This window comes from Sinocyclocheilus rhinocerous, unplaced genomic scaffold (genome assembly GCF_001515625.1).
Source record: "Sinocyclocheilus rhinocerous isolate Xijiao unplaced genomic scaffold, SAMN03320098_v1.1 scaffold1107, whole genome shotgun sequence".
NCBI classification, from domain to species: domain Eukaryota; kingdom Metazoa; phylum Chordata; class Actinopteri; order Cypriniformes; family Cyprinidae; genus Sinocyclocheilus; species Sinocyclocheilus rhinocerous.
Genome location: NW_015647084.1, coordinates 548,416 through 561,270, shown reverse-complemented (window position 1 = coordinate 561,270; position 12,855 = coordinate 548,416). Strand labels below are relative to the sequence as shown.

General features: G+C 36.0%; 1 protein-coding gene across 2 annotated transcripts in view; it reads right to left on the bottom strand.

Moving 5' to 3' along the window:
* LOC107708740 (contactin-4-like) overlaps window positions 1-12,855 on the bottom strand; it is a 143,164-nt gene that overhangs the window by 36,644 nt on the left and 93,665 nt on the right. For both annotated transcript variants that reach the window (XM_016513039.1, XM_016513040.1), the window contains 3 exons: window positions 11,141-11,280; window positions 5,605-5,734; window positions 3,602-3,752 (listed from right to left, as the gene is read on the bottom strand). In XM_016513039.1, the coding sequence (XP_016368525.1) occupies window positions 3,602-3,752; window positions 5,605-5,734; window positions 11,141-11,280 (421 nt within the window). The remainder of the gene's footprint in view (window positions 1-3,601; window positions 3,753-5,604; window positions 5,735-11,140; window positions 11,281-12,855) is intronic.

The following is a 12,855-nucleotide window of genomic DNA, read 5'->3' as shown; positions in this document are numbered from 1 at the left end:
TACCATATTATGTGAACTTTACACGATACACATTGTTGCTATCCACAATATTCATTGTTGCATTTTTCTATTGTGATATATTGTGACAATATATTGTTACACCCCTAATATGTATATCATTTTATGTAACCTCATTTATTTAAGCTCCTGTCTTCTGTTGGTCATTTAACATGTAGTTCTGCCCCAAAGTCACACTATTGGCTATCAAGCTATAAATGATTTAAACACTAAAGTGATTGGAGAAAGTACTTTAATTTGAAAAAGTACTTTCTTTGAGAAAATTACCTTCAAATTAAAGCAAAAGTACTTAATTTGAGAAAGTACTTTAATTTCTCAGAGGAAATGAACTACTTTGATGTACATAATGAAGCTTATGCAGTTTTTATAACAAATAACTGGAATGAATATCAGTGTGCGTATGAGTACATAAATGTACGAAGGTGTGCAAGACATTGCCAAAGGAGCTTGAAAGAAAGTCAGCATTTTCCAGAAATACATTCTATTCTGCAGAAAGTTACCTGGCTGGCTTCCATCTATTGACAATGCAATCAAACATTCTGACCAGACCTCGCTGGCCACAATACAACCTGGGACATGTACGTGCAAACTTGTGATTTATCCATTTTTCTTTTTAATTACCTCCGTGTCAAAATAGGTGAAGAGGTCTATGTGGAAAACCATTCCCTATCAAAGGCGAAAAAGAGCATTATTTTGTTCTAAACCACAGAGAGGGCCCAAATGGCATTAAAAAGTAATGTTCTGATTTTACATGAATAAATACTCAGTCATTGTCTTATTTTTTTTTCTGACTGCACAGGCAGAGTGGCAAGATTCATTATTTAAATATCTTGTAAGATATGTATGATGCCTTTTTTTAATTCTTTGGAGTCAAAATGCAACCACTTAAACAGAAAAACACCCTTTTGGCACCTAAATGAGCTCTTTAAAATTCAGATAAGGCTCTTAGAAATCTTTGTAACTATGGAACACTTGGTTCCCCAAAACAAAACAAACACAATATTTATAGCAAATAAAGCACAGCAAAGACTATTATCTAAAGTGGTAGGGTTTAGGATGTTTTTGTGCCAGGCAGGACAATAAAAAAATCTTCCATGATACGATCAAGAAAAAGCAGCTCCAAACTGTTTTTGGACACTTAGGCCACACTTAAATTGTCTAAATTTCACTGCATTAGATAACAAAATATCAGGCTAACTTCATTTTTATGGATAATTCTTTCTGATAACTTTATTCACGAAGCCAGTGACCAGCAATTAAGTGTGACAACCATTAAGTATCCAAATGCTTTTGTTTTATCATTTAAAATCTAACAAATTTCTTTTTTTGAAATGTTTTGCTTGAAAAGGATGCATGTTCTATCCTTCCTGAAAATAAATGCCACTTATTTTGATATTTTGTCATTGAATGCAATCACATTCAGACATTTTTAAGTGTCACTTACTGTCAGTGTCAAACACTTTTTGAGGCACAAATCTGTGGATACAATTCCTGAATTTAGTGTTTAAAAGAATAAAGAAGAGATGCAAACAAACTGAAAAGGAGAAAGACGTCACATGGCAAATCAATTTCCTGCCTTGACTCTTCAAGGTGTAGACATCAAGACTTTGTCGGCTTTGCTGTCCTCTCACACAGGACAGCTCAAGGACATTGGCAGCGTAACCCTTATGCAAACGGCCCGCCACTCTGTTTGATGAGCACCAACACCAACTTTGTATATGTAAATGATGGGCAAGCGTGGTGTGCACACACTGACAGATGCATACACAAACACACGCAGATGCGCTGAACTTTGCCTATCCCAGTGTGGTCAAACGCAAACGCTCCAGGTCGGTGACATACTGCACTTGTATCAAGCTGCGTCTGGCTGCCACTCTATATGCTTGTTGATAAAGGCTGGTCTGGCAAGGATGCTGACCTCCTACTAAGAGTGAAGAGAAGTTGATTAACACCCTGCCTTTGCTCAGGAGGGGACACCACTGGTCACCTGATAAACCTGCAGAGTCCAGTTATGAGTGACTGTGTGATCCATACCGGGGCTGTTAATAAGAACATCAGGCTTAATTTGAATAATTGAGTGTGCTCACTGATTTCTACGTGAAATATGCATCTTTTTTTAGACAAATTTTAGTGCGAAAATACACTGTCTGGATACAAATATACGTCAGTTTCTAATTAGAAATAAATGCCTTTAGAGTATTTCAGGGCATCATAGCCCTGCTGAAAAAAAAGTATAAACCAGTTTGAGATAGTTAGACTGTTCTGTTTTGCTGGTTTTAGAAAGTCTTTGGCCACTTGGCAGCTGGTCAAGCTGGGAAACCAGCTGGTTAACCTGCCAAAACAACTAAACATGAATTGATCCAGACTAGGAGACCATACGAACCATTATAAACCACTTTAGGCTGGTTTTAGACTGGTTTAATATGCATAAAATGCTGTCCGGGTATGAAGTGCACTACCATTCAAAAGTTTGGGTCGGTAAGATGTTTTAATGTTTCTGGAAGAACTCTCCTATCCTCACTAAGGCTGCATAATATTGCAAAATATTATTACGATTTAAAACAGTGGTTTTCTATTTTAATATAAAATGTTATTTATTCCTGTCATAGCGAAGCTTAATTTTCACCAGCCGTTATCCCAGTCTTCAGTGTCACATGATCCTCCAAAAATCATTCTAATGTGCTGATTTTGGTCTTTCTTATTATTATAAATGTTAAATTTTAGTTGTGCTGCTTAATATTTTTTTTCTGGAAACCGTGATACATTTTTCAGGATTCTTCAATGAATACAAAGTTCAATAGAACAGCATTCAATTGAAATAGATATATTTTGTAACATTATAAATGTCTTTACTGTCAATTTAATGCATCCCTGCTGAATAAAAGAAAAAAAGAAAAAGAAAAAAACAACATAATGATCCAAACTTTTGAATGGCTGTTTAAGTAATAAAATGTATGAGATAATTTGCATTCACATCACCCTAATTTGATTATATTTCATGTAACAATATTTGTATATGCATATAATATTTCACAGTTTATTTAGAATATTTGAAGGAAGTACCTCTGATAACAGGGCACATGTTAGAGAACCGCAATACACGTCTGCAGAAAATGGCTCTCTATGAAACTCTTGCATTTAGGGGAGTGAGCAAATAACAGAAAGAGAAAAATAGAATGTAAGAAAATAGTAAAATAGAATTAAAGAAAGAGAAAAGAGCAGTTGAAACTGAAACACATATCCCACTAGAGACATATTGTTGAGACCCTTAGCAGAGACATGCTGAGACATGCTTTTTCTCTAGTTGCTGTAGTGAGATTCCACAGGCAGAGATGAATGGCCAAAGTCAGTGGCAGTGCTTTGTTGCAGTAAATAACAGAAATGATTTGACAAAGACATTATATAAAAAAACAGATCTGGAGCACAACCGCAGTATTGTGGGCTCATCATCCTACAGTCCTGTTGACTGTTCCTGCATCAGACTGGAAAAGCTCTGGTTCTGTTGCATTATATAAAAAGACTGAAGCAGAGGAAAGGATCCGTAGATATGACTAATGACATCTGAGTGAGATAAGGGAGTTACCTGCTGCTTTCTCGGAGGGCGTCGTTGTCTTTGTGCCAGGAGATCGTGCCTCGAGGAGACATCTTTGGCTTGCATTCAATGAGAACATCGCCGCCTTCTTTGACTAAAGTGTGGCTCTTCAGCTGATTTTGGAAGAAATCAGGAGCGACAGCTGAAACGAAAGACAAGTTTTAGATTTTAAGAGCATACGTCATCAGAAAGAAAAAAAACAGCTGAAACGCTATGTCTCATGCAACTATTTTAATTACATACAAATAAAGGAATGTTTTGGGATCAAAACAAGGAAAATGGCATGTAAAGTGGCATGACAAAATTCTCTTTTAGGATATATACACAATTAAAATGTACTGTCTTTCTCTTAAAAAAATTAAATGATACATATAAAAAACTAAATAAAATAAAAACAAATCCAACCATAAATTTCTTTCAAAAGCAAATAAATCAACACAGGAAGGAAACATATGGAAAGTTATTTCTGCTATGGAATAAAAAATAAAAAAAAATTATGACTCTCACAATTCTGAGTTTCTATCTCATAATAGAAACTCAGAATTAGAATTTTTTTTTTCTGAGATATAAACTCACAATTCTGACTTTTTTCTCTCGCAATTCTGAGTTTATATCTCACAATTCTAATGTTTTTCAGAGATATAAACTCACAATTCTAACTTTTTTTCTCAGAATTGCGAGTTTATATCTTAGAAAAAAAAAGCTAACTTGAATCTTGAGATGTTAACTCACAATTCTGTTAAGAAAAGTCTGAATAGAGTGATATAAACTCACAATTGTGAGCAAAAAAGTCAGAATTGTGATATGAAAATTGCCAAATACCTATTTTATTTTTTGAATCCATTGCAGAAATAAGCTTCCAAAGAAACCAGCACTGATTGAGTGTCATGAATCAGTGTCACAGGACAATTTAAATGGCTCTTCTAATTATGTCAATCTCAGTTAAATTTAAAATCTGATCACTAGTGATGTTACTGTGCAAACAGTATAGGCTGAAAACATCAAAGTTGTGGCATAGCGGTTTGTGATTTTTCCATTTACCCCTCTTATCCCTATTATTTTCTGTCCTATATCTTATTATGCCAATAAATAAAGGACACACAAAGAACCATATAAATATTTAACAACAATATTATTTAACAACCGAAGACCATCATGCATCAGGCCAATTTTTCCCTTCATATTTGACCATAATTACAGGTACGCAGACACGAGGATTAAGGACTATTCAGAGCACATCCTCTCTAATCACTGTACTTCAGAGGAAGGCATGTGTACACGGGTACGTATGATGTAGAACCAGAGATGGCAGAGCAGAGGCTCAGCGTATGTGGCACACTTTAATTATCACACGCTCCTTTTCTCTGCTAAGAAAAACAAAGGGAAAATGTCATGTCCTTTCCTCTTCCTTTTCCACGTTCCCCACTCAAATGAGTTTTTATTATGATAATTTCTCCGGCTTTACAATCTTCACACTCTGTCTTTTAAAAGGCACTTCAATTATTTTATCTGCGCGAGGGACTGACAACTATTCTCCTGTGAGTTCAGTTTCTTGGCCACTTTGGCGGATGAATTTTTATGGCAAAACAATAAACAAAGAAAGACGTGGGTGAATAGAATGTGGATGTAGACGGCAAGTAAACACAGCTCTGCAGTGTAATGCTACTGGCCATGACAATCGCAATTTAATATGCAGAAACCTTTTGCAGTAAGTCATTTGTAGTTTGACTTCTTGAACAAATGCAAACACTGCAGAGCAACAAAACTTTTTGACAGAAAATCACCTCCGAATAAGAACTACTGCCTACTTGCACACGCCATGAGCAATATTACACATCTAATTACATTATATGAATCATAAGTGGCCATTATTAGGAGCATATAGTTGAGTTAAAGAGTGTAAGCTATATTAATGTAGTCATTATTTTGTGCTTTGTAAATTTACAAACCACACTAATATTTCAGTCAAATGCAATTAACCAGGTTTCACTTACCGATAACTCTGAGTTCAGCATTGGAGTACACTTCTCCATACTTGTTCCCAGCCACGCACTGGTACATTCCAATATCGGAGAGCACCAGGCGAGTGATGGACAGGGCGCCATTAATGACCTGCACCCTCTCCTGTGGAAAACAGGATATCTCCGTTAAGAGTCTTTTACTGAGATTGCTAATCTGCATAAAAGCACAACGTGTCTGGGAAGGTAAATTATGTCTGGAGGTTGATGGAAACGATCATAAATCTGAGTGTTCATTACTAATGGGAGACACTGCGTTGGGAGGCTGCTCAAAAACGACGGCAATAAATCTGTATGTTTATGAGATGGAAATAAAGCCCTGGCTTGTTTACTTCTTAACCAGAGCTCATGCCTCTGTATTCCGCGGACGAGCCGTTGGGAGGCTGGATGATGTTTGCCATTATAAACAAGCTGGGCTAATATTTTAAATCTGACAGCTTTATACTATTTCTAATATGTGATGGAATGTAGTCTGCATGTCTTCTGATGTTAACCAAAGTTATTTGATGAATATAGTGTATAAAACAACATAAAATAGGAAAGACATCTTAAAACACCAGGACACTGCAATCAAAGCTGTATATATCCAGTGTTAATAAATAAATAAATATATAAACCTTCAGCCTTAGTCACCTTGAGAGCATTTAGTTTCCACCTCATGTTTCCTTCCAACAGACATAAACAACATTTTAAAGGCTCATAAAAAGACAGGTTCATATTAAAAACTGGCATGAAAAGTGGCAGAACAGTCTCTGCTGTGGTTTAGAGTGTATTCTGTCCTTTCATATTTCACATTTAGCCCTTTATTTTTCGTATGTAAGGAATAGTTCACCTAAAAAATGGGGAAAAATACAACAACGCAGCACAATTGTCAATATGGTATTTCTTTTATGTAATAGTTCAATAAACAAGTTAATATTGAGTAACTTGCATGCAGGGCCGTACCCACCATTGAAGTCCCCGAGGTCCGGACCTTGGTATTTTTCCAATAACAGAAGTTGTAAAATAATTACATATACTGCTTTGGTGCTGCAAGGATAAAAAGCCAAGATAACAGATCTTCTCATGTGAGATGCCTCAGCAGGGTTGTGCGTTATATATTGTCTGCGATAATATCATAATTGTTGTTTTAACGATGTGCCATTTGACATTATCAAGTATTTCGCAAAAACCATTCAAAACACCAGTGTGCACGAGTACATTATGCGAAGTCTGAGCTAGTGCGAGTGCGCATCAGAGTGCGTTCTTTCACTGCATGATTCAGTCTATTAAAATTAATTTAGAATGATCACAAATTAAGACATGGGGGCCGAAAATTTATTTATTTTATACCACTTCATATAGTTAATCAATTTCACACGAAGAGTGCCGTTTTTCTCCAACAATTACCATGATTACAAATGTTATATAGATTTTTTGCAACAGCTCAATAAACAAGTTCATTAAGAGACAGCTCAAGTTTTAGACAGCATATTGCCTGTTTTTGCTCTATTTCGCCAACAAAAATAATTCCAAACACAGCCACAGCACAGTTTTGTGTCTCTGAGCAACATGAGGGTGTTTCGTTCCTGAATGAATCAACCGTTTAAATGATTCGGTTCAATCGTAATGACTCACTTATTAACAGTGATTTGCTGCCACCTATCTGCCAATAAAAATAACTCCAAATGAAGCCAAAGAGACCACTGTTGGTCGTGTCCAAACAAAACACAGTGGTGTTCTTAAATTAATCAATGTTTTTTAACGAATTGCTTGAGTAAATGATTCAATGACTAATTAATAAAGAAAGTCATGTTTCGTTCATGAATGATTCAGATTTTTGAACAAAAGTGAAGGAATCCAGATTCATAAAGGCATTCATCTCTTCAGCTCCTGAATTAATCGTTTTTTTGAACAAATCAGTTTAACAAATGATTTAATGTCTAGTATACATAAATGTTAATTATGGGGGTAAATAAGCAATTGATTTTAATTTTGAATTCAGAAGTTGAACAATATCTAAAACCAATATTTGTAAAAATGTGTATACACACACAGAGTATCTTTTTTTGTTTATTTCTGTGATTTGATTAGATTTTTTTTTCTGGTGATCCTAATCTACCTCCTGGTCCATTAAGACCATAAAACTCATACTATTTCTCACTCAATTAATTGGAGTGGCATGGAGATGAGTAAATACTGACACAACTTTCATTTTTGAGTGAGCTAAAACATTTTTTAATTATTCATTTTTTTAATGTCAATAAAGGGTTTACTGTAGTCATGGCATATAAAACAGCAGTCAGTCCTTGGGATAAGCTGCGCTTGAATGAGATTTGTGTTGATGGTGAGGAGGAAGGGACAAATGCATAATATGGGACAAATAAGCCTGCACAGAAAGTGGCGGGTCCTGAGGGAGGGGACCATCTGCATGGCTGCTCTGAAATGCCGTGATTGGCAATGTCACTGCTCGAAATCCGTAGGGTCAGGACATAAAGCGCAATGCATGACTACAGTTGCGGCAAATCTCATCCTGATATGAAGTGCGTGTTCATGGCTGCATAGACGTTTTCATTTCCTAAGTCTTGATTTAAATCTACACCTTTGAAAAGACGATAATGTCTCCTTTCGTTCAAAACACCGTACATGTTAGGCCTCATTACCAGTTTGTAGCTGTTGTAAACACTGTGTTTTATATTATGTGGTACATTTTAAATCAAACTACTACAAATATAAGCTATGTTCTGTGTAAGCAGTATGAGCTGATATCAAAAAAGCACAATGATACGGGTGAACAAGATCATTGACACGTTTATTACTAGATTAGCCAAGGCACGGTATGTGCCTCACATCACACTCCCTTCTCTCAGTGACTGGAGCGTCACAATGATTTACAAAGAAGAGGTTTTTAGCTGGTCACCTTAGCAATGCTGTGTTCCAATAAGGCAGAAAGAACATGAAAGGTCCCCATTGATTAAGCCCAGTGAAAATAACAAATGGTATAAGTCAACAACCCATGCTTATGCTACATCAATGACCTTTAGTTATTCAATTGATTAAACCTCTGATGCTGACGGTGACATTTGGAGATTGTAATAATTCTGCGCTGATTAATTCATTTAACCAGGATACATTGAAAATCAACATTTCGGAATCAAAATATAAGCTAGGGCTACGATTCAGTCAAGAGATTGTTGTGCCCTTGAGACAGTCTGTCATAGTACAAACTAGGTGGTATTTCTTCAATGCTCAAAGAGACGTGCTTCTAGAAAGGCGCAAGGTCTTTCAAATCATCTTTACAACCATAAATGCAAAATAAAGAGATGTTATTGCATTTAAAATTCAAGTGTACCTTTTGGCAATTACCTTGGCACACAAACATACCTGTAAAACATTGATCATTATGCAAATTCGGTATTTCAAATACAAATTCACTCAACAAACCTGGAGCCTAACCAGCAAAATCTGCATTAGCAATTATTTCCTGAGGTCCAACGCATGTAAATGAACTTTATTTGAGCTTTTTCTGATTGCGGTGTATTCTGTTGGAACCGTTCTCTAATAAAGCGCAAAACAATAAAATGCACAGACTGCTAATTATGCAGCGCTGATAGATATTCTAATCTGGTCGTGGTGTGAAAGATGAAAAAGAATGAGTGACAGATGAAGAAAGACAAGTGGCCATGTCTCTGAACACATAAACAGTCTCTAAATGGATCAATATCTTTTGTCTTGTTTGCACCCACATCGCATAGCAAGGCTAATTTACATGAAGTTTACTGATTTTTTTATTCACCACACCATAGTTGCTCTGAAGAGCTACTAGTCTCTAAAAATAACTTCATGCGCTTGGAGTTTGGAATTCTGGGTGAAATGCTCTCAGTGGAGACAGGTTGTATATGACATAGAATGTCGAGACATATAAATGTTTATCACCTCTTTCACTATAGTTTAAACGGATTTCAGAGAAAGACAAAACAATAAGAGCTTGTCTAGCACACAGTAAAGGTTTATAAGCCTTCTCCTAACGGCCTTCAAGGAAACAGGCTCAAATTCTGCTGTTTTAGATGGCTCTATTAAATCAAGCCTTAATGTTCATTAAATGTATTTTACTTTAAGGACTTTTTAAATGTCCTTCATATTCTGAGCTTGTGTTGTTTGGTGATGTTTGTAGGTTGTAAAACAGTAATTATGTTTATGCAATGATGAGCAGTAATGATGATTAGAACAGCTATAATTAGCATGCTCCTCTCTGCACCTTATTTAAAGTCGACATGAAATCAAAACTGTCCTGTTTACTTACTAAGTGCACTTTACTGGTCTTATTTTACATAATTCATCACAGCATGTTATTCCAAAGAAAAAATGGTTGTCTTTCATCAAAATGTCATGACTTGCTCCACATCAAATTACTTTTCTCTTCATTGACCTCACAAAGGCTGCTGAAGTTTTGTGCTGTCAGTGTTTCAGGAGAGGTGTAGCTTCCAAAACTCAACTGTAAAAGTCATGAAGTGCCCATTTTTCATAATCCAATAAATTCCTGATGGATAAAAATCAAGTCCCTACATTTTTTCCCCCCACATTAAACATCCCGGAAAGTCACACAAATGAAGTAAAATGGGTTGCAAACGTTGTTTCACATCATCTTCAAGCATCTAAAGAATAACTTTGACCAACTCCCAAAAAAGGAAGCGGTATGAAATGATAATGTGTTGGTTCAATCTTTAAAACGTGTTGTTAGAGAGTATTGCTAGTGCTTTCTGCTAGCTATTGCCATCTTAAGTTTATTGCATTTTTGGGGCACTATTCCCTCTCATTGCCAGAACAAGTGGTGGATATTTGCAAGCTTTTATGTTCTCAATTTTGTCCATTCCTATTGTTTCGATAATTCTGGAGTGGCCTATATAGAAGGTCCGCGGAATGACATATCCGGTACTCCAGTGGATTCACTCTGATTTAGACAGTTATAGAGAAGCCATTAAGGAATACACTCTAAAGCATTGGTCTCACAAGGTTAATAAAGATGGCTGGCAGATCTACTGTGATGACTGCCACCAAATCAATGATATAACCTAAAAAACAAGACAACAAATAACACGTTTCTTAACTTTCTTTGTATTGCACAGTTGATTTAATAAATTTGATATAATTTGTACTTTTTGTACTAAACCTATATTTTCAAATACAATATTTAAAGGGATAGTTCACTCAAAAATGAAAATTTACAATGTACTCATGCCGTTCCAAACCTGTATGATTTTCTTTCTTCTGTAGAACAAAAAAATAATTTTTTTTTTTTTGGTGTCATACAATGAAGACCAGTGGGGTCCAAAACAACATGTGGACAGCAATCTTCTTAAAATGACTTCTTTTGTGTTCCACAGGAGTCATGAGGGTTATCAAATAACGACAGAATTTAAATTGTTGGGTGAACTACAATTTTTGAATGCAATTTCTATTATGTCATTGTCAGTATCTTTACTACTGTTGCAAAAGTCTGGTGACCGTCCTCAAACCTCAGAGGTGAACTGACCTCAGTGGGCTCCAGGTTCTCTCCATTCTTCAGCCACCTGTACGAGGGTTTGGGCTTCCCTGTGGCCTTGCATTCCCACACCAGAGAGTCATCAATGGCCTTCTGCACATCCTGGGGCTTGTCAATTAGCTGGGGGGAGGCTGAAACAACCAACAGCAGAGGTAATGACTACATGGAATTGCTTTAACCTTGATTATTACCTGTTATGTGTCCTTCAAAGCGGACTTACATTATTAGAGCCATGAACTGTGGGAAATGGTGTGATGTAATCACAATAATGGCACATAAGAAAACAACAGCAGTCAGGCCCAACTGATTCACACGTCCACTTAGGTGGGTATAGAAAGGAAATAACATCTAATATATTAGTATTGTCTAAAAGCTAGTACCATAAATTACCTCAACCAATACCATTAGGGTAAATTATGGCTTAATTATAAACAAACTGTAGTGATCTTTATCTTTTAAATGCAAGTAACTCAAACCTAGTAAATAATTGACTTAGAGCACATTTAGAGAATCATTTATGAGCATTTTCCCTAGAAGGACACTAAACGACAGATAAAAATGGGTAGAATACATGCAAACAAACAATAAAATATATAAACAAGTTCGTTAAGTGCAAAGTTTAGCTGATGACCGTTTTCCATTGTAAATGGAAATGGGAAGTAGTGATGTTCGAATCATGAATGAATTTGACTCAGATCTATCCAATTAATCATTTGGCTGAGGTGGTTCTCATGTTAGTCGGCAGGATGATTATCAATGAAAAGCTTACAATTTAGTCTCTTTATTGCTATTAAAACCATTGCATGACTCCAGAAGATTTGGAATACATCTTAAATAGCCTCCACTGATACTTTAACATTTGGTCTCACCAAATCATGAACATTTGGTTGCAATACTGCTTTTATGGTGCTTTTGCATCCTTTTTGAAGCTTGAAAAGCCTCAATCTTTTAGGCTCAATCTTCAAAAGAAAGTCAAACAGGTTTGATACAACGACACAATAGCAAATGATAACAGTTTTCATTTTTACGGTGAACTGTATGTTTTATTATATTCCTGATGCTGCAAACCAATCACATATAAGTCACAAACTGTCAAACATCTACTGAAGACCGAAGTGCTGCTCGTATCCCTTAAGTCACTGCCACTCAGTCTATCTCGCACTCACTGGGAGAGTATTGACTTTTAAACCCCACTGTTTAAATGAGAGTAAGCAGTCAGGGCCTGACTTAGCCTTGCCCACAGGGCACACAAACACTCTCAACATTTCACGCCCACAAGTCAAACTTGAGAGGAATGAGAGGTAGAGAGGTCAAAATGAGCTCTCAGCATCCTTAATAGCAACTGAAAGCTTATTCAGTGGCATACTGTGATTATGATAGATGTTTTCTGTGTCCCTAGCAATCATAATGTACTCAGAAGAACATCTGTTTTTCTGTGTAGGGGAACTCTGGATGTAAGAACCTTTTTGTGAAACTTGAGTGATCTTAAATGCAGCCCTACCTACCAAATACAACATTCAAACCATTTATTATGTCTCTTTAAAGAGTTCATATCATGAAAAAACAAACTTTCCTAACATTTTCTAGTCCACTAAGACTTTTTTTTTTAATTTTTGAGCTTGACAGACTCATTCCAATAATGTGTTTTTTTAACCTTAAACCGCATTTCATTACACCAAATACACAAAATAATGTTCTTTTTAGCA